The sequence below is a fragment of the Chiloscyllium punctatum genome, chromosome 27 (genome assembly GCF_047496795.1).
Source record: "Chiloscyllium punctatum isolate Juve2018m chromosome 27, sChiPun1.3, whole genome shotgun sequence".
Lineage (NCBI taxonomy): Eukaryota > Metazoa > Chordata > Chondrichthyes > Orectolobiformes > Hemiscylliidae > Chiloscyllium > Chiloscyllium punctatum.
Genome location: NC_092765.1, coordinates 12445532 through 12469358, shown reverse-complemented (window position 1 = coordinate 12469358; position 23827 = coordinate 12445532). Strand labels below are relative to the sequence as shown.

The following is a 23827-nucleotide window of genomic DNA, read 5'->3' as shown; positions in this document are numbered from 1 at the left end:
TATTACATCTCTTCTCCACATCCACACCAAAATGCAGGCTTTCCTGCTTTCAAGAGAAGGGTGAAAATAAGTTGACAAATCTCCTCCCCCACCCAGCAAAAAGAAAAATGACAAAAAAAAATTTCCACACAAATCTCTACACAATCAAGACAAACATAAAACAAGACTTGCCTTGCATAATGCAGTTAGATCTCTCAATTTACTTTTCACCAGAAATTCTGCTGTGATGTCACGTGGGGGCTTTACTTCAGAGGCTTCTTTGTACTGTTGATGTAGCTCTTTTATCTTTTCCTTCAGTGATACCATCTGACACAGTTTAAAAAAAAGTAAAGCGAGACAAAAGATACTGGTGAACATAGGATGACCCCATGTAAAATTCTTTTGAATGTCATTGTCCTACACAACATTTAGTCTGTCATTAAAAAATGAAGATATACTGGAAATTTTCAGCAGATCAAACAGCATTTGTAGACAATAACAGAGTTAAGATATCAGATCAATGATCATGGAAATTAAATGCCTTTCTGTACCCTTTATTGTCCACAGACAACTGCAAATTATAAACAGAAAGTGCTGGTGAAACTCAATATGTCCAGCAGCAATGGAGAGAGAAACAGAGTTAATGTTTTGAATGCCATCTAACAGAAGAGTCATATGGGATTCAAAATTGGGCTTGAAGTGTTAACTCAGCTTCTCTCTCTCTCTCTCGCTCTTTCTCTCTCTCTCTACAGATGCTACAGACCTGCTGAGTTTCTTCTGATCCTTTTTAAAGGTTTTCTGTTATTTATTTCAGGTTTCCAGCATCCGCAATACTGTGCTCTTATTTCAGTAAAGAATTATGCATTTTATGATGCCGTTAAAACAAAAATATACTAAAATCACTTTTTGCAGAGCAATTAGGTTAAAGGTTTTAAAGCAGAGTAGGTTTACTCAGGACATCACAAGTCTAGGGACTTACAAATTTCACAAGTCTGAAATAGAAACGGGAAATGTAAGCACCTCAAAAAAAAAAGGCAAGTTAAAATATCTGATATGGACCCTTATACGGGACAACGCATATGCTGAAAAAGGGACTGCATTCCAAGGGCTAACCTGTTCTCTTTATAGATGCTAATGGAAGCCACTGTGGATTTTCCATACTTTTATTGATTTTGTTATAATTCCAGAAAAGTCAGATCCCATAGTGGCATGTTACATGATGAATCAGAAAATTCGTTTTTGCAATTTGGTCACCATGGTGATTACTCACCAAACATATTCACATAAGACGTAACAGAACACAAATTTATTACACAAAAGAAACAAAAATTAAAAGGACAATTTATAAAAATATTAAGTATCAAAGGAAAGATTAAACCTTTTCCACAGCAGCTTCTTTTATAGAAACTTAATCCCAGTGAAGCATCACTCCTACCTCATCTTGAAGATTTCTTACACAACTGACTCTTTTCATTTCTAATGGCCAAGAGGCTCTTTATGAGTTCTAAGGACCTGGATTCCTCATAAGCTCTGACAACTCGGAGACTTCCACAACTTTGTGCAACTTGGAGATTGTACACATAAAAAGAATACATTTCCACTAGGATGAAACTGTTCTTATAAACGGAAATTTGATTCTAACTCAAACTAATCGTTGACCTTAGTAGTGCTATGTGCTATAAAACTCACTGCAAACATGTCAATTAACTCCACAAGTACTTTACTAGGCATGTACCATCAGTCAAATACTTTCTTGAAGATAATTTATTTCAATGATCCAAATGACTTTCTGCTCTCCTAATGAATTATTTACCTCCATAGAAATTGAGCAAAAGTATTTTATTTCTACTTTAGATGACAAATTCCCAAATGATCATAACATATCATTAATCTTTATCACAGTATATCATATATCCTTGAAAAAAAGGTTTTAAAAAGGATAGTAATAGAAAAATCAATTTAATGACCAATTGTTCTTCAAACAGATTTCATGAAGAGTCAGTGGATTCTAAATGCTAATGCTACTTTTTCCTGTACGGCTACTGCCTGACCTCCTGAGTTTCACCAGCCATTTCTACTTTGTTTTAGATCTCCCGGAATCAAAGCTCATTGCGTTATTATATTATTCTTCAAGTGTTTCAATGACAGCTAGTAAATGGTGGGCAAGGTGTTACTGTCAAATGAAGTTGAAAACCAAATCAAGCAAAGAAAAGTCTCTAGCATTTCAGAGAGTCATAGCACGGAAACAGACTCTTCGGTCCAACTTGTCCATTCCGACCAGATATCCCAACCCAATCTAGTCCCATCTGCCAACACCCCCGGCCCATATCCCTCCAAACCCTTCCTATTCATATACCCATCCAGATGCCTTTTAAATGTTGCAATTGTACTAGCCTTCACCACTTCCTCTGGTAGCTCATTCCATACATGCACCACCCTCTGCGTCAAAGAGTTGCCCCTTAGGTCTCTTTTATATCTTTCCCCTCTCACCCTAAACCTATGCCTTCTAGTTCTGGACTCCCCCACCCCAGGGAAAAGACTTTGTCTATTCATCCTATCCATGCCCCTCATGATTTTATAAACCTCTAAGGTAACCCCTCAACCTCTGACGCTCCAGGGAAAACAGCCCTAGTCTATACATCCTCTCCCTCTAGTTCAAATCCTGGCAACATCCTTGTAAATCTTTTCTGAACCTACATGACATGCAACAGATTTTCTGAACTACATAACTTCAATTCTCGCTCCATAACTGATTGTCATTTATAAATAAAACCTTGTCCAGTCTTTAAAATGTACAGTTGCTTCAACTAAAGGACCAAGCATTTACACACTGCAGTGAGTTAGAAACAGATAATCAGATCTGCAATACTCATCATCATCAGCAGCAGCACCATCACAGGGTAGAAGATGGTAGTGCATCCCAACATAAAATTTAATAATCACAAAATCAAGGAATATGCAAAACCATGACTGATTTCTTTATAAATGTAATAGTGTTTTTAAGAATATTTCCCTCTTAGCATAGAGTACTTCAGGAGTGAAGATGCACATTTGGAGAAATACTATAACTCTGATGATCCATTCAAAATAATAAATCATATTTTCTTAAAAGAATATTCTACAGATCACATGTGGGGTACTTTGAATCAGGTTCAAGCAATTCAGTGGTTATGCATGCCTGTGTGGGTTTCATCTGGTGCTCTGGTTTCCTCCCACAGTCCAAAGATGTGCCAGCTAGATGAATTGGCCATGCTAAATTGCCCGTAGAGTTAGGCGCATTAGCCAGGGGTAAATATAAGTTGGGGGAATGGTTCTGGGTGGGTTGCTCTTCGGAGGGTCAGTGTGGACTTGGTAGGCCAAAGGGCCTGCTTCCATACCGTAGGGTATCTAATCTAAATTGCCAGGGTCCAATTGGCAGGACTTTCAGCCAAGTCTAAATGTTGAAGGTTCAAGTCTCACTAGAGACCTGACCATATAAATCTAGGCCAACATGTTAGGTTTTGATGAAGTACTACATTGTTGGAGGTTCAGGTATTTGGATGAGACTTTAAACTGAGGCCCTAAGACCTTTCTCAAATGGACATAAATGATTCCATAGTATTTCAAAGAAAAACAAGGAGATGTTCTCTGCCATCCTGACTGATATCTATTCCTCAACAAACACCGCATAATAAGTCACCTTGTTGTTAAGTCACTGCTGCTTCTAAGACTTTTTTGAATGTAAACTGGCTGCTACATTTCCTATAGTACAACAGTGACTACATTTGTGAAGTGCTTTGAGACAGTGAAAAGTGCTGTAAAATGCAAATTTTCTTAAGGCACAAAACTGTTGGTATCTCGAAAACAATTTCTCAACATATTCAATATGAACCAAAGAGAACAGATCTTTTCCTGTTTAAGTTCACGAGACTAGCAATTAAAATTAAATTGCTGGACATACAAACTTCATTCAGCTTCCACATAAACGTAAGCATGCCCACAGTAAGTGATACAAATTCCTTAACTTTGTTCTCAATCCACTACTTAAATGGACTTTTCACATCACAAAAGGAGATCAAAAAGGTATCTTTACAGGTGAAAGGTAATTACAAACATATCCTTTCAACAGAACCTGAACAGATTCTGGTCATTTGAAGGTTTCCTAATTAGTCAAACAATCTTTTTACATTATCCACCATCTAAGGCTCTTTGAAACAGATTGATTGAAAAGTCAATTCCCCTTCTGCTAAAAGATATAAAGTATATGGGTGTACAGTGAGGATGTGTTTGAGGTGGTGTATCATCTTAATCTACAGCAGGCTTAATGATCTTTGAATTTCAGACAAATCAAAACATAGGTCAGGGATACAGTCACACATTTTAACATGTACTGGAAACTTCCTTAAAAGGAAAGATTTAATGGTCAAACATCAAATAAAGACAATTTATTTTCCTTATTTCCTAGTTTCTAGGTAAAACTTAAAGCAAGTTCAAATTACCTTATTTAGCAATTCTTTCAGATCCTCTTGCGTTTTCACTATTTTCTTCCAGTGCTCAATCTGTTCATCCTTCACATGCTTTTCCTGCAGTCTATCAAGGTTTCAAATTACTGTTTTAGTGCAACTGATGTTTTGGGGTTTATTGCCTTTACAATCTGATTATATTTGTATTTTATTAATAATTGCAATGACATACTTTCAACTTATTTCAATGGCTATTACGCTGACCTTCCTATATCATCTGCCACATAATTACTGAAGAGAACCAGAAAAACTGGTTGAAAAGATTAGAAATTTTTAAACGTCTCTTCCTTGAATCAAAAGTACGCCAACAAAATAAATTACACATTATGAACGAGAAACAGTGCTTGCTGAAGAAACTAATAATTGGTCAATTGCATTTTCAAGTATTTACAAGAGACAATTCATGGATACTTATTATTTGGACTGACTGGAGGACTTTATGCATTAAAGTATGTGAAATCTATCTAATAAGAGACTAAATACTCACTGGATGACAACTTCTAATGCCTGTCCTAATGATACAGGTTTATTATTCAAATAGTTGAAGTCCAGCTGATGACTGAGGTAAGATGTAGCCTCAAGCAAGCGATTGAATTCCTGTTCTACCATCTCATCTTTTTCTTTGGGAACCTAAAAAACAGGGAAAAAATACTATTGCTAAATCAACAGAGACAGGATGATAAATTCATGTGAGAAAGAACAAAAGCTACATCAAAATCGGTATAGGTCGGTGCATTGTGTATAGGAGTTGGCAGGGCATGTTGTTGCGATACAGGACATTGATTAGGCCACTTGTGGAATACTGCTTTTAATTCTGGTCTCCCTGCTGCAGGAAAGATGTTGTAAAATTTGAAAGGGTTCAGAAAAGATTTACAAGGATTTTGCTAGGTTTGGAGAGTGTGAGCTATATGGAGAGGCTGAATAGGCTGGGGCTATTTTTCCTGCATCATTGGAGGCTGAGGTGTGAACTTATAGAAGGTTTATAAAATAATGAGAGGCATGGATAGGGTGAATAACCAAGGTACTTTTCCTAGGGTAGGGGAGTTCAAAACTAGAGGGCATAGGTTTACAATGAAAGAGGAAAGATTTAAAAGGGAGCTAAGGAGAAACCTTTTCATCAGAGGGTGGTGTGTATATAGAATGAACTACCAGAGGAAGGGGTAGAGACTACAATTACAGTATTTAAAAGGCATCTGGGTGGGTGTACGAATAAGAAGGGTTTATAGGGATATGGGCTAAATGCCAGCAAATGGGATGAGATTAATTTAGAGTCATACAGACATACAGCATGGAAACAGACCCTTTGGTCCAACCCGTCCATGTAGACTCGATATCCCAACCCAATCTAGTCCCACCTGCCAGCAGCTGGCCCAGACCCCTTCAAACCCTTCCTATTCATATACCCATACAACTGCCTCTTAAATGTTGCAATTGTACCAGCCTCCACCACATCCTCTGGCAGCTCATTCCATACACGTACCACTCTCTGCGTGAAAACGTTTCCCCAAAGGTCTCTTTTATATCTTTCCCCTCTCACCCTAAACCTATGCCCTCTAGTTCTGGACTCCCCCCACCCCAGGGAAAAGACTTTGTCTATTTACCCTATCCATACCCCTCATGATTTTGCAAATCTCTATAGGTCACCCCTCAGCCTCCGACGCTCCAGGGAAAACAGCCCCAGCCTGTTCAGCCTCTCCCTATCGCTCAAATCCTCCAACCCTGGCAACATCCTTATAAATCTTTTCTGAACCCTTTCAAGTTTCACAACATCTTTCTGACAGGAAGGAGACCAGAATTGCATGCAATATTCCAACAGTGGCCTAACCAATGTCCTGTACAGCCGCAACATGACCTCCCAACTCCTGTACTCAATAATCTTACCAATAAAGGCAAGCATATCCTTTCCTTTATTAACCTTCTTCACTATCCTATCTACCTGCGACTCCACTTTCAAAGAGCTATGTACCTGCACTCCAAGGTCTCGTTGTTCACCAACACTCCCTAGGACCTTACCATTAAGTGTACAAGTCCTGCTAAGATTTGCTTTCACAAAAATGCAGCACCTCGCATTTATCTGAATTAAACTCCATCTGCCACTTCTCAGCCCCTTGGCCCACCTGGTCAAGATCCTGTTGTAATCTGAGGTAACCCGCTTTACTGTCCATTACACCTCAGATTTTGGTGTCACCTGCAAACTTACTAACTGTACCTCTTATGCTCGCATCCAAATCATTTATGTAATTTAGGACGAGTTGAGCCGAAGGGTCCAATTCTGTGCTGTACATCTCTATTAGAAGAGTTAGGTGGCTGCACACAGCAAAGAAAGAATTACAAATGTAATGCCTTTTAGGAGAGATTAAAGTTTTCAAAACCAAAACTTCACAAAGCAAAGAACTGACTATTTTAAATCCCTCATGTTTGAAAATAAAATCCTTACGGGGCTAAGTGGGTAGTGATCAAAATATGTTGTAGATCAAACACAACTCTTACCAACAAACCTGTCTTTTTTAGGGGATACTGGATTAGTGGTGCTGGAAGAGCACAGCAGTTCAGGCAGCATCCAACGAGTGTTGGATGCTGCCTGAACTGCTGTGCTCTTCCAGCACCACTAATCCAGTATTTGGTTTTCAGCATCTGCAGTCATTGTTTTTAACTTTTTTAGGGGATGCCAAGTCCCTTTCAATTTTTTGTTTAGTACAGCTACGCATGTGTTGCGACTTCAAAAAGGACCATCCAGTGTGCAGCTTGCACAGAGATTTCTGTGTTGTTGCACTGCTACAGAGTTTATGGGGAACATTCATCCCACGACCCATTGGTGTCGCTATCCATGCTGGATGCTGTATGTGACATTTCAGTGAAATTCATGTCAGCAGTGAGATTCAACGTGAAATTGTCATAACTGGAAAGCTGAATTGTTAACCACGTGAGAATGTCAAATCCTCAACTGTGAACATTTGGTTAGTCATAAAGATTGCCATTTTATCCTTCACTGGGGTACAGAAATGAATCTTTAGGTGTTTAGGTTTTACTTCAGATTTGACACTTATGGCAAATGGTTAGCTCAAATCTTAATGCACAAAGTATCTAGAGTTTTTGCCTCCACAACACTAGTGTAACCTCTGCTCATCAGTTTGCCATAAGGTGTACATAAAACATTAAACCTTGGATATAAAAACAAAACCAATTAAGACAAGGACAAAACTGGCCACCATAAGCAAACCAGGTCTCAAGTTGAGATTCATGTTCCTTTCATCATTCAAACTAACATTAAGAATTTTAGCACTATTAATTTATCTAATTAAATTATCAAATATGCCTTTGAAATAAAAAATCCAGTGTTTTTAATGGGATAAAAAAGCCACGAATAAAAATAATTCACCAATTTAATGCAGCTACTACATTTCAATAATGTAGTTTCAAATCAACAAATCGTTTTATATAAGGAGCACGCCCGCCTATGTTATGGTTGCACTCATACTATTACAAAGCTCTTTATTGTATGGTATCTGCTTTTATAACCTTGTCAGGCTCCAATTACATCCTCCCACCAGTCGTGATAGCATAATACCACAGCTGTGCCTTTCCTCGCTTCTTAGCGGCACTGTGAAGAAACACTTATGCTCCAAACCATTCTATTCTTGACAGTGAGGAAACTGAAATGTTCGCTATTTAATTAAATGTAAAAATGAAGTAAATTAAAATAATAACGCATGTATGACTTCAAATGAGGACTGCATTAACCTAATCACATTATGGCCCATTTTAATTCTAGATTACAATTCGCTTTCACAGGATTGTTGTGGCACAGTGGTAGTGGCCCTACCTCTAAGCCTGAAGGCCCAATTTGAAACCTCACCTGTTTAGGTGTGTATTAACATGTCTGAACAGATTGATTAAAATATCTATACTTCGTTTTCACCCTTCATGTACTACACCATGGGAGATTCGATAATTATATTGTTAACTCCAGTCAATCAAACAAGTTTTGTACAATCTAAGGACTGGTATACTGCAAACCATATCTACACTTATTACCAATAATCCAAAATGCTAAAATATTTCAAATAATTAAACAGATCTTTCACCCCTCCCTCCACCCACCACAATGACTTCCTGCTCTTTGTGAGCTATCATAATATATGCCATCATCAAAAGTAAAAATACATACGTTTGTGCATCTTTCTCCCTGCATTAGCATCAGATTCCAAACATCGGGAATTGACATAGAAAGAAAAACGGGAGAAAAAGTTATTAGTGTCTTGACCTCGTGACCACAATTTTGAAGTGCTCAACCTTTAAAGGAACAAACTATTATTTATACAATGCCTTATCATGGTTGCCAGGACAGCTCAAATATTTCAAAATTGTAACCACTGCCATTTTTATGGTAATGCAGTAGCCATTTTGCTTAAAAAGAGTAAAGGAAGTGAACGAGTAGTTAGTCTATTTTTGGTAGCCTTGATTGAGGGATGAATGTTCAGTGGCATAACAGAAGAGATTCCTGCTTATCCTCAAATCATACAAAGGGATTATTAATGCTAACATAATATGGCACCTTCAACAAAGTAATGTTCTCTCATTACTGCTCTGAAATATCAGTCTAAAAGGCTTCCTTGCATTATCTGGAATTAGGTTTAAGTCTACAAACTTTCTGATTCACAGGCAAAAGTGGTACTAAATGAGCCAAATTCAGAGTTCACTTATAATGCAGAATTTGCATTCTTCCAAGAAGAATGCACTATGCTCGGCATGACAGGAGAAATCATTCAGTACAAGATTAACATCTCCTACTTCACATCCAGTGATATCAACTTTCCTCAAGTCAAGAAACCCAGAACTTGCCATAATCACTTCAACTGCACCATCAACAGAGTACTACCATACCATCAACAGGGCAACTTTACTTGCCAAAAAACTCAATCCCTGTTTCCTTTCTAAGCAAGGAGTCCAGCAGCAAATCAATTAGAAAGACTGCATCATATAATAAATAGATCAGGTATAATAGTCAATCGTTTAGAATTTCAGTAGCATTGACTTGAGTAAATCCTGAATGTCTTTGTTGACTACTATATCTTGAGGGCCCTGAATTCCTCCCTGAAATTCAAACTGAATGTAGAAATTCCTGGAGTAGTTGATGATGAATCCTGATGACGACAAACAACTGCATAATTATTCAACTATATCATTATTAAATGCATTTTTAAAAAAAACTTTAATAGTCCAAAGCTCTTAATTTAGCGCACATAAATGTCTTGATTTTTGGTTTTTTATCTTGACAACCTCAATACAACTTATGGTTTTCACATCAGCTAACCAGAAACCACCCAACTGTAGATACAAAAAGTAGCACAATGTTTCCCAGCCATAATCAATAATATCCCTAGATGCTGGCAAGTTGACGCAAATGCATTCTCCCAAAGGCACCCAATTCGGTACAACAATGAAACAGTAGTACAACAATAGAATTAGCCAGTTGTCAGGAGCAACTCCACTACAATACTATTAACCCGACCTCCAACAACAAACACAACTTTAAAAAAAATTAAACTTTAATCTTACTCACATTCACTCCTAAAAGTATAATTGAAACAAACAGAATGGAGGAAGGGAAGATTAAATAAACAATGATAAACTTATATAGGCATTTTCTGTTTAGGTTTACACTAACCTTTTCCTTTACAAGAACTGAAATGTTTAATTTACCAGTCAGCTTTCTGATACTCAATTCCTATCAGAGAGTTGACAATTTTTAAACATTTGTTTTTGGTAATAAAATATTTTATCAACTAGTCAAAATGTAAAAATTGACATTCACATCAAACTTGATCAGGTCAGCCTTATATTAAAAACATTAAAATAAAAGATCTGAAGGAAAATAAATTAATTTATAAATTCTGCTCATGCATAAGTGACTAAATAATTTGCGCCTTGCTGAAGGCAAAATATAAGTTACAAGGCTTCATTCAGAAAAAGGTAGGTTTTACTTTATGTTTGAGAACACATATCCGACGAGAACACTAAGAAACTGTTACACAAGTGAAGATTAAATAAAGTTCCAGAATCTGCGCAAAGATTGTTTTGCTTCTTTAACTGGTGATTGAGGACTTTATGAATGTCAGGAAGATGTTTGGTAAGCACAACCCATATCATCCTCTACTTCACACAGGGCAAACCACATCCACAGTAATATACCTGTTGTAAGTGGTGGAGACTGAATACTCATTATATTAAAAGTCTTACAGAAAATTAAAAGGATTCCTAGTTCAAACAAAACCTATATAGTCTTTAGGGTGCAAGACAACTTTAGAGCGATTTGCAGACTAAGATAATACCTTTACATAGGGTCACATCTCCTTATTTTTACATCCAAAACTCCTTCACTTTTACTCACAGTTTCTAGCTAATGAATTCAACTCTGCACCCAGTCACTAGGAAATGCAGGAATGCCAACTTTGCCAATCCAAATAGATGCATCCTTGCCATTCATTCAAATTCTTCCACAGTAGCATAGCAAATATCTTATAAATCCACAGTGCAGTAAGATCTTTAATCTAGAATGAATTTACCATATCTACAGGAGCAAAGTAAGTCTAACTGTTATACGGTTTGTGAAGAATTTATAATCAATTCTTTTAGACTTACAGCCTGCCCATTTGCCTCATAAAGGGGGCACTTTTGTTTTATTTTGGCCAGCTCCATGTTCACTTGCTTGCTAACCACTGCCATTGGGTTTCCACCTGCAAAATAAAGAGATAGATGGCATTTGGTAGAAATACACAGATAAACAGACTGAAAAATAAATGCCTTACACCTCGTCAGTCAGCTCAGTTGGCCGGACAGTTGGTTTGCAATGCACAGCAACACCAACAGCACGGGTTCAATTTCCTCACCAGCTGAAGTTACTATGAAGGTCACAAATGACCTCAGGTTGCAATGTTTAACAAGAAGAAAATAATTCAATACAGAGCAATTCTTTCCAATAGCAGGCAATACCAGAATAGCTGACAAAATTACAGCTAAGAGATTACAAAATAAGATCACAAAACAGTTTCTTCCCAGCAGAAAACATAATGGGAATCTGGAATACTCTGCCAAACTGATAGAGGTTTGCTAAGCGAGGGCCTGAAGGAATGAGGACTATAAACAGACTAAGGTATATATTCGTCACCTGATGGTACATGTTCAAGGATCAGAAAGAGCTACACCATTCTTATTACTTTCATAAAGTTTCATCAAGCCAGCCTCCTCCCAAAAATACAAGAAAATTATTTTTGGAGATTATACAAAACTTACCAAGTCCTGTTACAACCATGGCGCCCAAATCAGCAACATAGTTTCCCTTTCTAAATGTGGCTACTCGACCTCCAACACGATCCTGCAATTTAAGTGATTATGAAGTGGGTAAGTGTGCTCATTTGTACACAACACAATAAAATCACTAATACAGCTCACACTTTTTTAAAAATTCCATCATGGGATGTGAGCTGTGCTGGCTAGATTGGCATTTATTACCCATCCCTAATTACTTTGACAAGTAGTGCTTCCTTGAACCATTGCAAACCCTGGCATATGGGGGACACTAAAACTTCTTTAGGAAGGAAATTCTAGGTTTTTAACCCACCGACAGTAAGAAACGGAAACATACAGGCAATCCCTGGGCTGCAAATGAGTTCTGTTCGCAAGTTGATTTGTACGCAAGTTAGAACACAACATAAAATAGCTGTTCTTAAGTACAGGAAATGTTCATATGTCAGATCTCCAAAATTACATCCTGCATGGGATTGTGTTCATAAGAAAAAATGCTCTTAAATTGGGGATCCCCTGCAGTACAGAGTCTAGATGTTGTGTGGCTTTTAGGGGAACTTGGAGATAGTGATGTTCTTAAGCATCTGTTGCTTTGTCCTTCTAGGTAATAGAGATCACAAGGTTGAAACCTGCTGTGGAAGGAACCTTGGTTATTTGCTATAGTTTGTCATGTGGATGCAGCACATTGTGGCCACTTTATGTCAGTGGTAAAGGAAGTAATTGTTGAAAGTGCTAGAAGGATTGCAAATCAAGAAGTGTTGTTGGAGCTGCACGCATCCAGGCAAGTGGACAGCATTGCATCACATTCCTGACTTCTGTCTTGTGGATAGCAAACATGCAGTGGGAACACAGGCAGTGAGTTGCTCATTGCAGAACTTTCAACTTTTGGCCTGTTCTTGGAAGCCACAATATTAATATGGATGGTCCACTTTAGTTTCTGAAACATATTAACCCATAGAATGGTGGAAATTCAGCGATCACAGTGCCACTGAATATCACGGAGAGATGGTCAGCGACTGACACTTGTGTGGAATCTATGCTATTTGGTACTTATCCAAACCTGGATGCTGCTCAGGTCTTACTGCATATGAACATAAACTGTTTCAGTAACTGAGGAATTGCAAATGATGCTGAACATGGCGCAATCAACCATACCACTTTTGACCTTATGATGGAATTAAGGATCACCGATGAATCAGTTGAAGATGTTATATGCCAAGAACACAATGAAGATCACCTGCACTGATGCACCCAAATGTTTGGTATCCAATAATAACCATCTTCTTTTATGCTAGGTATGACTCCAACCAAAGATTTCCTCTAACACCAGTTTAGCTAAGGTCCCCAGATGCCTCATCTAGCCAAATGCTGTCTTGAGGTCAAGGACAGTCACATTCACCTCATCTCTGAAGTTCAGATCTCCACCAGTTTAGGAGCAAGGCTGCAATGAGGTCAGGAGCCGAGTGGCCCAAGTGAGAATCACACCAGCAGATTTTCACTACTGAAGTTCCATAAGCTCTGTCTCAATCTCTGTAACCATACAGCATTACTAATAAAAGGCACAGATGTTACTGATTTTCTATTGCCAAAAGCACATGGTACATCGGAAATATTGGACAGAATTCAATATTTGTAATGTGAGCCTTGCTCACGGGAGTTTCGCATCACCTCTACTGAGGAAGGTCTACCAGTAATATGTGCCAGGTATGCAGCTATCGGAGGCCTAGGCGCAACAAGAGACTACAGCTCACAGGCAAGTGTTAGTGGGGAGTTTTTGGAGACAAGGGTCAAGGTTGGTTTTTAAGCAGACAAGAGATTTGGTTCCATTAAACACCCACGCAGTCTGCAAGGAAGTTCAGCAGCGTCTGTTTATCAGGCATCCCACGTGGTGACTGAACCCTACTGGTGGGTGAATAACAGCAGTGCTGGAATGTGACCCCTAAGTGAGTATTACTGCATACTTCATGGGCCTCAATTAGTATTTGGGCAGGAATGCTATCCATGAGCACCCTGCCCCCCACCCACCAAACCTATTCAGGTGAGGGCAGAAAGCATATATTTTAAATTTGGCAGGGTCCTCACCATTCAACATATCACTTCATTAAATTCCACTACTTTTTTTAAAATTTACTCGTGGGATGTGGGCATCGCTGCTGGCCAGCATTTATTGCTTGTCCCTAGTTGCCTTTGAACTGAGTGGCTTACCAGGCCGTTTCAGAGGGATGTTGTCCACATTGTGGATCTGGAGACACCTGTTCACTCGCCCAGGTGAAGATGGCAGATTTCCTGCCCTTACAGACATTAGTAAATCAGATTAGTCAAACAAATGGACAATGGTTTCATGGTCATCAGTAGAATCGTAATTTCAGATTACAACCAAATTCCACCATCTGACTTGGCGGGTGTCGAACCCCCCCACCCCCAAACCAAATATTACTTATGTATCTGGATTAATAGTCTAGTGGTAATACCACCCAGTCAGTGCCTCCCCTACTGCATGGAACCACATGTATGTGGGGTGTGTGGTGGGTGCGTGTGAGAGAGGAATGTGTGAGGGGGAATGGATGTTAAGTCATTAATTCCATCCATTAGTTGTAGTTATCCCTTTCCACACTTGCTACCTGACCTCAATATTTGTAGCAGCTTGCTTGAATTTGACATTTCCAAAATCATAGTACTTTGGTGTTGTCCTATTGTACTAAATATTGTTTACACTTCTGATGAACTCAGATCTTCAACAGCTTAGGTAATTACCACCAGAAATCCAGAAAATATGTTAAGAATACATACTTTCCTTGTTTCAATTATCCTGCAGACAAAAACAAAAACTCTCTCCTCCAATGGACAGGAATTACATCAGCAGAGCACCTCTGTCAATAAAGCTACCTGCTAAAGTAAAGCTTTTCTTCCATTTGATTTCAAGAAATGGGAACACCTGACCTACAAAATACTTGTCCACTTCACCCAAATATTAACTACTTCAAAAGAATGGCGTCATGTTCAATGGCACCAGGAGATTTGTTTCTTATTAAACATACAAACATGCACTATTTTTAGAATTCATTTGTGTCCTGAAATTTGACTTTGCAATAAAAGTCAGTTGGTCAATTGAGAGTTTGATTTTTATGAATGAAATACCAACCTATTTCCTGTTTTGCACATTGCCAAATGGGAGACTTATAGTTTACAAACTTCTCTTGCTAGATCTTTGGCATTTGTGAACAAAACAAAAACCAACTTACTCTTGCCTCCAGTACAGTGACATCCATTCCAAAGCTTTGCAGTTGGCGAGCTGCTGCCAGACCCGACACTCCAGCACCAATAATTATCACCTTCCCCGTCTTCTTTGCTATGAATCATAATGTTTTTCCAATTACTAAACAAAGGAAACACAGATCAACAGCACAGCCCAAGATTATTTAAATTACGAAACTGCCCACACTTAATTAGATATTCTAATACATTTGGAGTATTTCTGGTAGTTTTCTTTTTAGATGGCCAAGAACTCTTTTCCCTGTCACCAATTCCATGGCCCCCTCTGATCGACGCAAATTAGTCTGGTTAAAGAATTTGATCCAGAATTGTGCTATGGACCCCATAATTCCACCATTACAAAGATGACGTACTTCCACCTCTGAAATTTTACTTGACCCTATTTCAATGCACGCACTGCTGAAATTCTTATGTATTTGACACCCCAAACTCTACTATTCCAATATTCCCCTCTCCATTAAACTGAACTCACCCAAAACTCACGTAACTCATAACAGGTCCTATTTACCCCACTCTTCTGCTGACAGATCTACATTGGGTCTTGCTAGTTAGAATTCTTCCATTTACATTTAGAAAAGATTTACAAAGATGTTGCCAGCGTTGAAGGGCTTCTACTAGAGGGAGAGGCTGAAAAGGCTGGGGGTGCTTTCCGTGGAGCTTTGGAGGCTGAGAGGTGACAGAGGTTTATAAAATCATGAGGGGCATGAATAGGGTAAATAGACAAAGTCTTTTCCGTGGGGTAGGGGAGTCCAGAACTAGAGGGCATAGGTTTAAGGTGACAGGGGAACGATTTATAAAGGGACCTGAGGGGCAACGTTTTCATGCAGAGGGTGGCACGTGCATGGAATGAGCTGCCAGAGGAAGTGATGGAGGCTGGGACAATTACAATATTTAAAAGGCATCTGGATGGGTATATGGATAGGAAGTGTTTAGAGGGATATGGGCCAAGTACTGGCAAATGGGACTAGATTAATTTAGGATATCTGCTTGGCATGGACGAGTTGGACCGAAGGGTCAGTTTCCGTGCTGTACATCTCCATGACTCAATGTTTATCCAGGTCTATTCCCCCCCACACCTATAACCTCTATCAACTCTACAACAGTTTGAGAGGTCGGTGTTCTTCCAAATCTGACATCTTTTGCAACTCTGAATAGCCAACATGAGCCATGCCTTCTGGTCTGTAGAATTTACTACACAAATCTTTTCACTTCTCTCTCTCTCTCTCTCTCTCTCTCTCTCTCCCCTCGAAAACATCCTTCAAAATCTACCTCTGTGACCACTTGTTCTAACATCTCTTCCTTTGGCATGATGTCAAACTATTTGGCAAAAGGTCTTTTCCTGTGAAGTTTTATTATATTAAAAAAAGGTACCATACAAATGCAAGTTTATTAACGAGACTAACTATACCTCCTTGAAAGTGCGCAGTATCATTTAATTCTAATTGTTATTGACACTATTGTACTATATTAAAATCCAAGCAATAGTACTCACTTGGAAGTGGTTTCACCCGTTTGTAGATACCAAAGTTAATTAACCCATGGCGTTCCAAGTAGCTGTGTATCCTGTGAACCAGTACAGCATCACCTGAGACAAAGAGAAATTAACAATGTGCAGCAAGACAAACAGTACAATCAAGCAGATAAACTATATGCTTGATTTAAAAATAATCCTGGAAAGCATTGTACATTGATTTCAAACAAGATTATTTTTCTGGAAATTTTCAGCTCAAATTGCACCCTAGACAATCTAACACACAACTGAAAATAAGTATTTTTCTTCTATATTTACAGTTTGTTAAGAAGTATTTCTCAAACCATTTTACATCCTAAAAATGCATTTTCTTTAGTCAAAGATTAATACCTATTTGGACATTACTCCAAATTCAGGAAAAAGTTCCCGCAAGCTCACTTATAGTAACCTCACTTACTGTTATATGGAGACTCCAGCTGCTGATGAGTTACCTCAAAGGTTAACTGCACTTTAGGGTTATCCAGCCAGAGTTGCAACTGTTTAAAATGGAAAGAAAAGCAATGAATGATTGCATTTCAAATTAACTTTAAAAATGTGTGCTCATTTGTTAAGAGGATAATGCCAACAGCTACCCAAAGAATCTTTGCAGGCTTTCATTTAGAGATTTATTTAATTCAGATTCTGATACCCTGGAAAGGACATCGTGTATCTATAAGAAGTTATTTTGGGAATATTATTTCACTTTAATACATTACCTAAATGTAATTAAAAAGAAGGAATGAAGGATAGGGTTGAGAAGAAAAAGGGACAGTGAAAGTATAACAAAACTTTGTACGCTTACTAAATTTTTGAAGGACTGAAACTCTTCACTTGCAAAGTTAAACTTGCAAGGACACAGGGGCTGTTTGGCAGCAGTAACGACTGACCACACACACAACTTGTTTCATTGTACTTAACAGTGAATTAACCACAACTTCATGTTGATTTCAAAGTGGAGTTTATTCTGCACCTTTTCCATACTAGCACACAACACTGCAGTCCCCACCCAAGAATGCGTTCTCAGCCCCCTACTGCATTCCTGTACACTCAACTGCGTTGTCAAGTTCCAAACAAACACCATCTACATGTTTGCTGATGACACTATTGTGTTAGGACAGATATCAAACAAAAATAAGTCAGAATACAGAAGGGGGATAGAGGGCTTAGTGACGTGATGCAGTGATAACAACTTCTCTCTCAATGTCACCAAAACAAAAGAATTGATCATCGACTTCAGAAAGAAAGGGAAAGAACACGTACCCTATCTACATCAATGGAGTGGTGGCTGAGGGCGTCAAGCTCTTAGGAGTGACGATAACCAACAACCTGTCCTGATTTCCCATGCAGATTTGACCGTCAAGAAGGTATAACAACCCCTCTTCATCAGACAGCTCAGGAAATTTGGAATGTCCAGAATTAGCTTCACTAGCTTTCATAGATGCACCAGAGACAGCATGCTGTCCAGGTAAATAATAGCTTGATATGGCAACTGCTCTGCCCAGGACCGTATGAAAATGCAGAAGGTTGTGTGCACACCCCAGACTACCAAGTAAGCCAACCTCCCATCCACGGACTCCACTTACAAGGCTTGTTGCCGTGGAAAGGTTGCCACCATCAAAGACCCATTCCACCCCAGTAATGCTCTCCGACAACTTCTTCCATTAGGCAGGAGATACAGGAGCTTGAACACACGCACCAACAGGTTTAAGAACAGATTTTTTTCCTGCCATTATTAGACTGATGAATGGACTTTCTAACTTTAAATAATGCTGACCCTGTTATGTTGATCTTACCTAGCACATATTCTATTTTTCACCCTATGATCTATATATCCTTGCTTATTACGGTCTTCCTGTACTGCTCGCAAACAAAGCTTTTCACTGTACATGAGACAACAGATCAAACCAAATTTATTCACGAGGTACTGATTATAGTAATGGAGCAGAGTAACTCCTAGAAAAATCCAGATTCCTCCAATTAACTATGCCTGTCCATATTCCAGGACTTGGTGTTTAATCATGTGCATAATAATGGTGAATATTGTTGTCCTCACCAATATTTCTCACACAAAAATCGGGTCATTAATGCATTCAGCCACTTTCCTACCACAAACTATGAATGGTGAGAGATTTCCAAAGCATTCAGATTTTTGAAAGGAGTTGGTTGGTTGGTAATGGTGGTGGGAGCTGTTAGCAACATTCCAGAACAGGAATTCAAACCCCTCAAGCAATGCTTTCCAGGTTAAAGGAGCAAATAAATTAACATTTTATGCACCATTGATATGATTGCAATTACAGAGAATTAATAAAAACATACGAACAAGAAAGAGTAGGCCACTCAGCCCTTCAAGTCTATTCCACCATTCAATGACCTTAACACTAACTCTACATTCCTGCATGCACCAATAATCTATTATTACCTTGGTTAAAAATAAAACTGTGTCTCTGCCTTAAAAATATTTAAAGATTCTGCCTTATGAAGAAGGGATTTCCAAAAACATTCAAACTTCAGATGAATTTCTTTTCCCCTTTATCAGAAATGTATTAGTGAGCAGCACGGTGGCTAGCACTACTGCCTCACAGCGCCAGAGACCTGGGTTCAATTCCCGCCTCAGGCGACTGTCTGTGTGGTGTTTGCACATTCTCCCCGTGTCTGTGTGGGTTTCCTCTGGGTGCTCTGGTTTCCTCCCACAGTCCAAAGATGTGCAAGTTCAGGTGAATTGGCCATGCTAAATTGCCTGTAGTGTTAGGTAAGGGGTAAATGTAGGGGTATGGGTGGGTTGCGCTTCAGCGGGTCAGTGTGGACTTGTTGGGCCAAAAGGCCAGTTTTCACACTAAGTAATCTAAACTAATCTAAAAAAAATCCCTTAATTTTTAAACTATGACCCCTAGTTCTAAATTCACCCACAAGAGGAAACACATTTTCCACACCCACTTGGTCAAGTCACCTCAAGATCTTTTATTTCAACTAAGTCACTTCTGGTCTTCTAATCACAAAGGATGCAGAACTAGCCTGTCTAGCCTTGCCTCAAAAGGCAATCTACCTGTTCCAAGTATTAGTCCACTGAACTTCTGAACTGCTTCCAACACATTAACATCCTTCTGTAAGTATGGTGACCAGTAATACAGACAATACTCCAGAAGCAGTCTTACCAATGTCATTTATAACTGAAGCATAAGCTCCCTACTCCAGCATTCAATTTTCCTCACAATACAACATAACATTTTATTAACCTTCCTTACCATCTGCTGTAATGGCATACTAAACCTTCCGTGATTCATGGTTTAGGGCACTCAGATCTCTCTGCATCTCAGCATTCTGCAATCTCTTAATATTTAGATAATTTTTTAAAAATTCTTATTGTAAAAGGAAAATTTCACTCTTTCCCACATTTCACTCCGTTTGCCAGATATTTGCCCACTCACTGATCCTATTTATATCCCTTTGCACGATCCTTATGTGCTCTTCACAACTCACTTTTCTATCCATCTCCGAATCACTTACATAAAATTGTAGTGTTGATGCCCAGAGCGAACACTAATGGCTATTACTGGTTTGAACAAAATTCAACAATTTGTTGTGATGGGTCAACAGCGCAATATCTAATTCTACAAACACTGCTGGTCAACTTGTGCCTCTCCATCATTAACCAAAACAAAAAAAAGCAAAACTGCAACCCTGCCCTGAGTACCCCTAACTGAAGTACAATGAAAATCTAAAAATTGCTAAACTTACTTCCATAACATAAATGAATCTTGACATAGCCATTTAGGGTTTGAAATCATGTTATAAAGACCCTGTTAATGACTGTTTATTGTCCCAGTATGACACTCAACCTTGGACTCCCAGAAACAAGAATGATGTCATGATGTCATGCACCAGCAAGTAGCAAATTACTCTTACAGAATTTTAAACTTCTTACACTCTATCTCGACTCCCATCCACTGCATGAAATTTCTGTTCTATAGCAGCTAATTGGTAGAGACTGATTGTTTTGATTAGTCAGCACAATTATTCCTGAATCATGCAACTGCCAGCATAGCAAACCAGATCAGTCCTTGTCTTTACGCATCAGCAGTTCGTACATTCTTATACAAAACAATTCCACGGTTTCCAATAACTATAGCCGATGGTCATAGCTTTCTTTAGTTGGCTGAAGATCTTCACTAATGCAATATATGCTACATAACAACAACAACTGGATGACAGCTTTTTCTGGCCAGTTATCCAATACCATGGCAAGATGCCCAAGAGAACAATGCTGCTTAGCTGCCTACCTTCCTTCCCTCTCCACCTCACCCATTCAGAGAATTGATTAAAAGCAGACAGAAAGGTAGAAAGAAGTTGAGATAAACGCAACACAAAGCTTAATCTTTGTTTTTGTAAGAAAGGAGTCTTGTGCAAATATATCTTAAATATCCAGCTTTCACTTTCAACATGGTTTAATTCCCTCTACCTATCAATCATTATCTTGAGATAAGGTTAGACTAATCCAACAACAAATATGTACTGCAGAGTTCACCATGCCACAAAAGATTTTTCTTAACGTTGAATATTAAGGTGCACAACCCGTTGAAAAACCTATAAATCTAAAACAGCTATTTGACTTTTTTTTCCATTGCGACATCCTCATATTCAGGTTTGGAGATTGTGCATTCTTGTAAACTATATGCCAGAACCTTGGGAACTGCGAAGATGACACCAGTACTATTAGCTCTTTAAAAGGCAAACAATGACAAAGGTTATGATTCCTACTTACCATGCATCAGAATCTGACATTCCCTATTGACATTTCCAGAGCTGTACAGACTGTGCAAGAAATAGTTCTGACTGTAACTGAGCAATTTGCTAACGTCATTCAATGCAGCTTCTCTTACAGACATATGCCATGCCCAAGTTATAGCAGACAAAGGGTACACCCAAGTTGTGAGGAAATTAACTGGGGCAAAAGACAATTCAAGTACATTTTATTGATGCTTGAAAATTCACAAGTAACAGATGAAGGACTAAACCTCATCAGCACAGTAATGAGCTGAGAAATTCAATTTGCCATCGCAGGAGGTTGAGATACTCACAGAAACAGAATGCTGGTACAGTCATCCACAGAAATGCCAAACTTGGGTTTCAGTTTTTCAAACAAGTCTTGTACCACTGGATTCAGACCTCAATCCATTTGGATGTCACTTTCTTTTGAAGGTGAACAAAAAATCTCAACTAATTTGTTTATTTAAGAACATAAAGAAACAGGAACAAGCGTAGGCCAAATGGCTGTTGCAACCAGCTCTGGTGACAGAGTCAGTTGTGCTTCCTTGTTGTAAGTACTTTGTAATAAACTGAAGAAACAGGCTAGTTTTGGGATTTGTTTGCTGTAACATTAAATACAACTGAAGAAAACTGCATGACATTTTATAACATACAGTATTTTATAGTATGACATCAAGAGTACGATTAATTAACTAACAATGCTTTGTAATTGATCAAAATTCAGCTTTTCCTGCAACAAATTACCAGTACTCTCAGCATCAGCCCAAATCAAGAGCTATACTTGCACTTCCAGTAAGTTGAAGCTTTAACCTATTCACTCCTCAAGGTTACAGGTGCCATTAGATAAACTACATTTTCTAACCACAGGCTACACAACAGATGTGCTACAAGATGCCCATAATATTTTTCCTGACCAATATACTTGCAAGACCAGAACTTACAGGCAAAGCCAAAATTAGATTTATTGATATGAAAGTACCCTAACCTGATACTGCAAACATTACCTAAACTTAACTAAATTCTTGATTAAGTAACGTAACTAAAATATGCTGAAGACTTACATGCAGAACATTTCTCATCTGTCAACACTCATTCATGCTACACAAGATATACATTACAAACTTGATTAAATTGATATTCTATAATAAAAGTAAAGTATTGTGGACTCTAAAGACCGGAGTTTCTCCAGCACTTCCTGTTTTCATACTGATATATTTTTATACTGTTTTACAATACTCAGGTATGCCCCAGAATTATTTTGAGTTCTTCTTTAGAAGGACACCCTCTGCTTCAAATCCATTGACATTTATTCTCTCAGATAGCTGCACAACTGCTTAGCAATGCACACTGATGCCAACAGCAAGGGTTCAATTTCGACACCGGCTGAGTTACCACAAAGAATTCTCCTTCTCAACCTCTCCCCTTGCCTGAGGCATGATGATCCTGAGGTTAAACTACCACCAATCTCTCGCTAATAAGATCACAGTGACTTTATCTTTACTCACTGATGGGAATACTTTCCCCAAGAGATTATGAAAGAGTCCACCCACTCATCAGTCAGTTGCAAACTTGACCACGTTATCATTTCAGAAGTACGAATTCTGGATGTAGGTTTGCTGGCTGAGCTGGAAAGTTCGGTTTCAGACATTTCATCACCATACTAGGTAACATCAACAGTGACTGGATTAGTGGTGCTGGAAGAGCACAGCAGTTCAGGCAGCATCCAACAAGTTGCTCGTTGGATGCTGCCTGAACTGCTGTGCTCTTCCAGCACCACTAATCCAGTATTTGGTTTTCAGCATCTGCAGTCATTGTTTTTACCAACATCAACAGTGAGCCTCCAGATGAAGCAATGGTGGTATGGCCTGCTTTTTATTATGTGTTTAGGCTTCCTTGGGTTAGTGATGTCATTTCCAGCTTTTCTCAGGTGATGGTAAATGGGACCCAAGTCAATTCTATCAACAAACACATTGACTTGGATCCCATTTACCACCACCCCGAGAAACAGGAAATGGTATCACCACAGGAAATGACATCACCAACCCAAGGTAGCCTAAGCACACAAATAAAAAGCGGGCCATACCACCAGTGCTCCATCCAGAGGCTCACTGATGATGTCACCTAGTATGGTAACGAAATGTCGGAAACTAAACCTCCCAGCTCAGCGAGCAAACCTACATCTTGAACCTCAAACAGAGCTACAAATCTTCTCAAAACTCACCAAGTACTAATTCTTTGAAGCATTAATACCAGAACTGAGTAGAAAATGTCAAAAATGGATGGAAATGTCTTCTAACAGATCTAACTACATAATAATTAGCCGCTATTAATGGAGAAAGTCTACAAAATGTCAGAGTACACTCTGCTCATTTCTAGATGGATGAAAAGTATACTTGCTGCAATTGATAAAGGAGAGAGACATGTAAGAAATACATGGAAAATGTAAAAAAAGCAAATAAATCAGTGCTCTGCCTCCCATGCTGCATTTATTTAA

The 23827-nt window shown here is 38.7% G+C and overlaps 1 protein-coding gene across 2 annotated transcripts in view; it reads right to left on the bottom strand.

The window, feature by feature from the left end:
- The window catches only part of kdm1a (lysine (K)-specific demethylase 1a), a 64463-nt gene that overhangs the window by 29861 nt on the left and 10775 nt on the right, over positions 1-23827 (bottom strand). For both annotated transcript variants that reach the window (XM_072548101.1, XM_072548100.1), the window contains 9 exons: positions 16988-17066; positions 16552-16644; positions 15029-15135; positions 11775-11856; positions 11124-11218; positions 8650-8667; positions 4969-5111; positions 4458-4548; positions 172-306 (listed from right to left, as the gene is read on the bottom strand). In XM_072548101.1, the coding sequence (XP_072404202.1) occupies positions 172-306; positions 4458-4548; positions 4969-5111; positions 8650-8667; positions 11124-11218; positions 11775-11856; positions 15029-15135; positions 16552-16644; positions 16988-17066 (843 nt within the window). The remainder of the gene's footprint in view (positions 1-171; positions 307-4457; positions 4549-4968; positions 5112-8649; positions 8668-11123; positions 11219-11774; positions 11857-15028; positions 15136-16551; positions 16645-16987; positions 17067-23827) is intronic.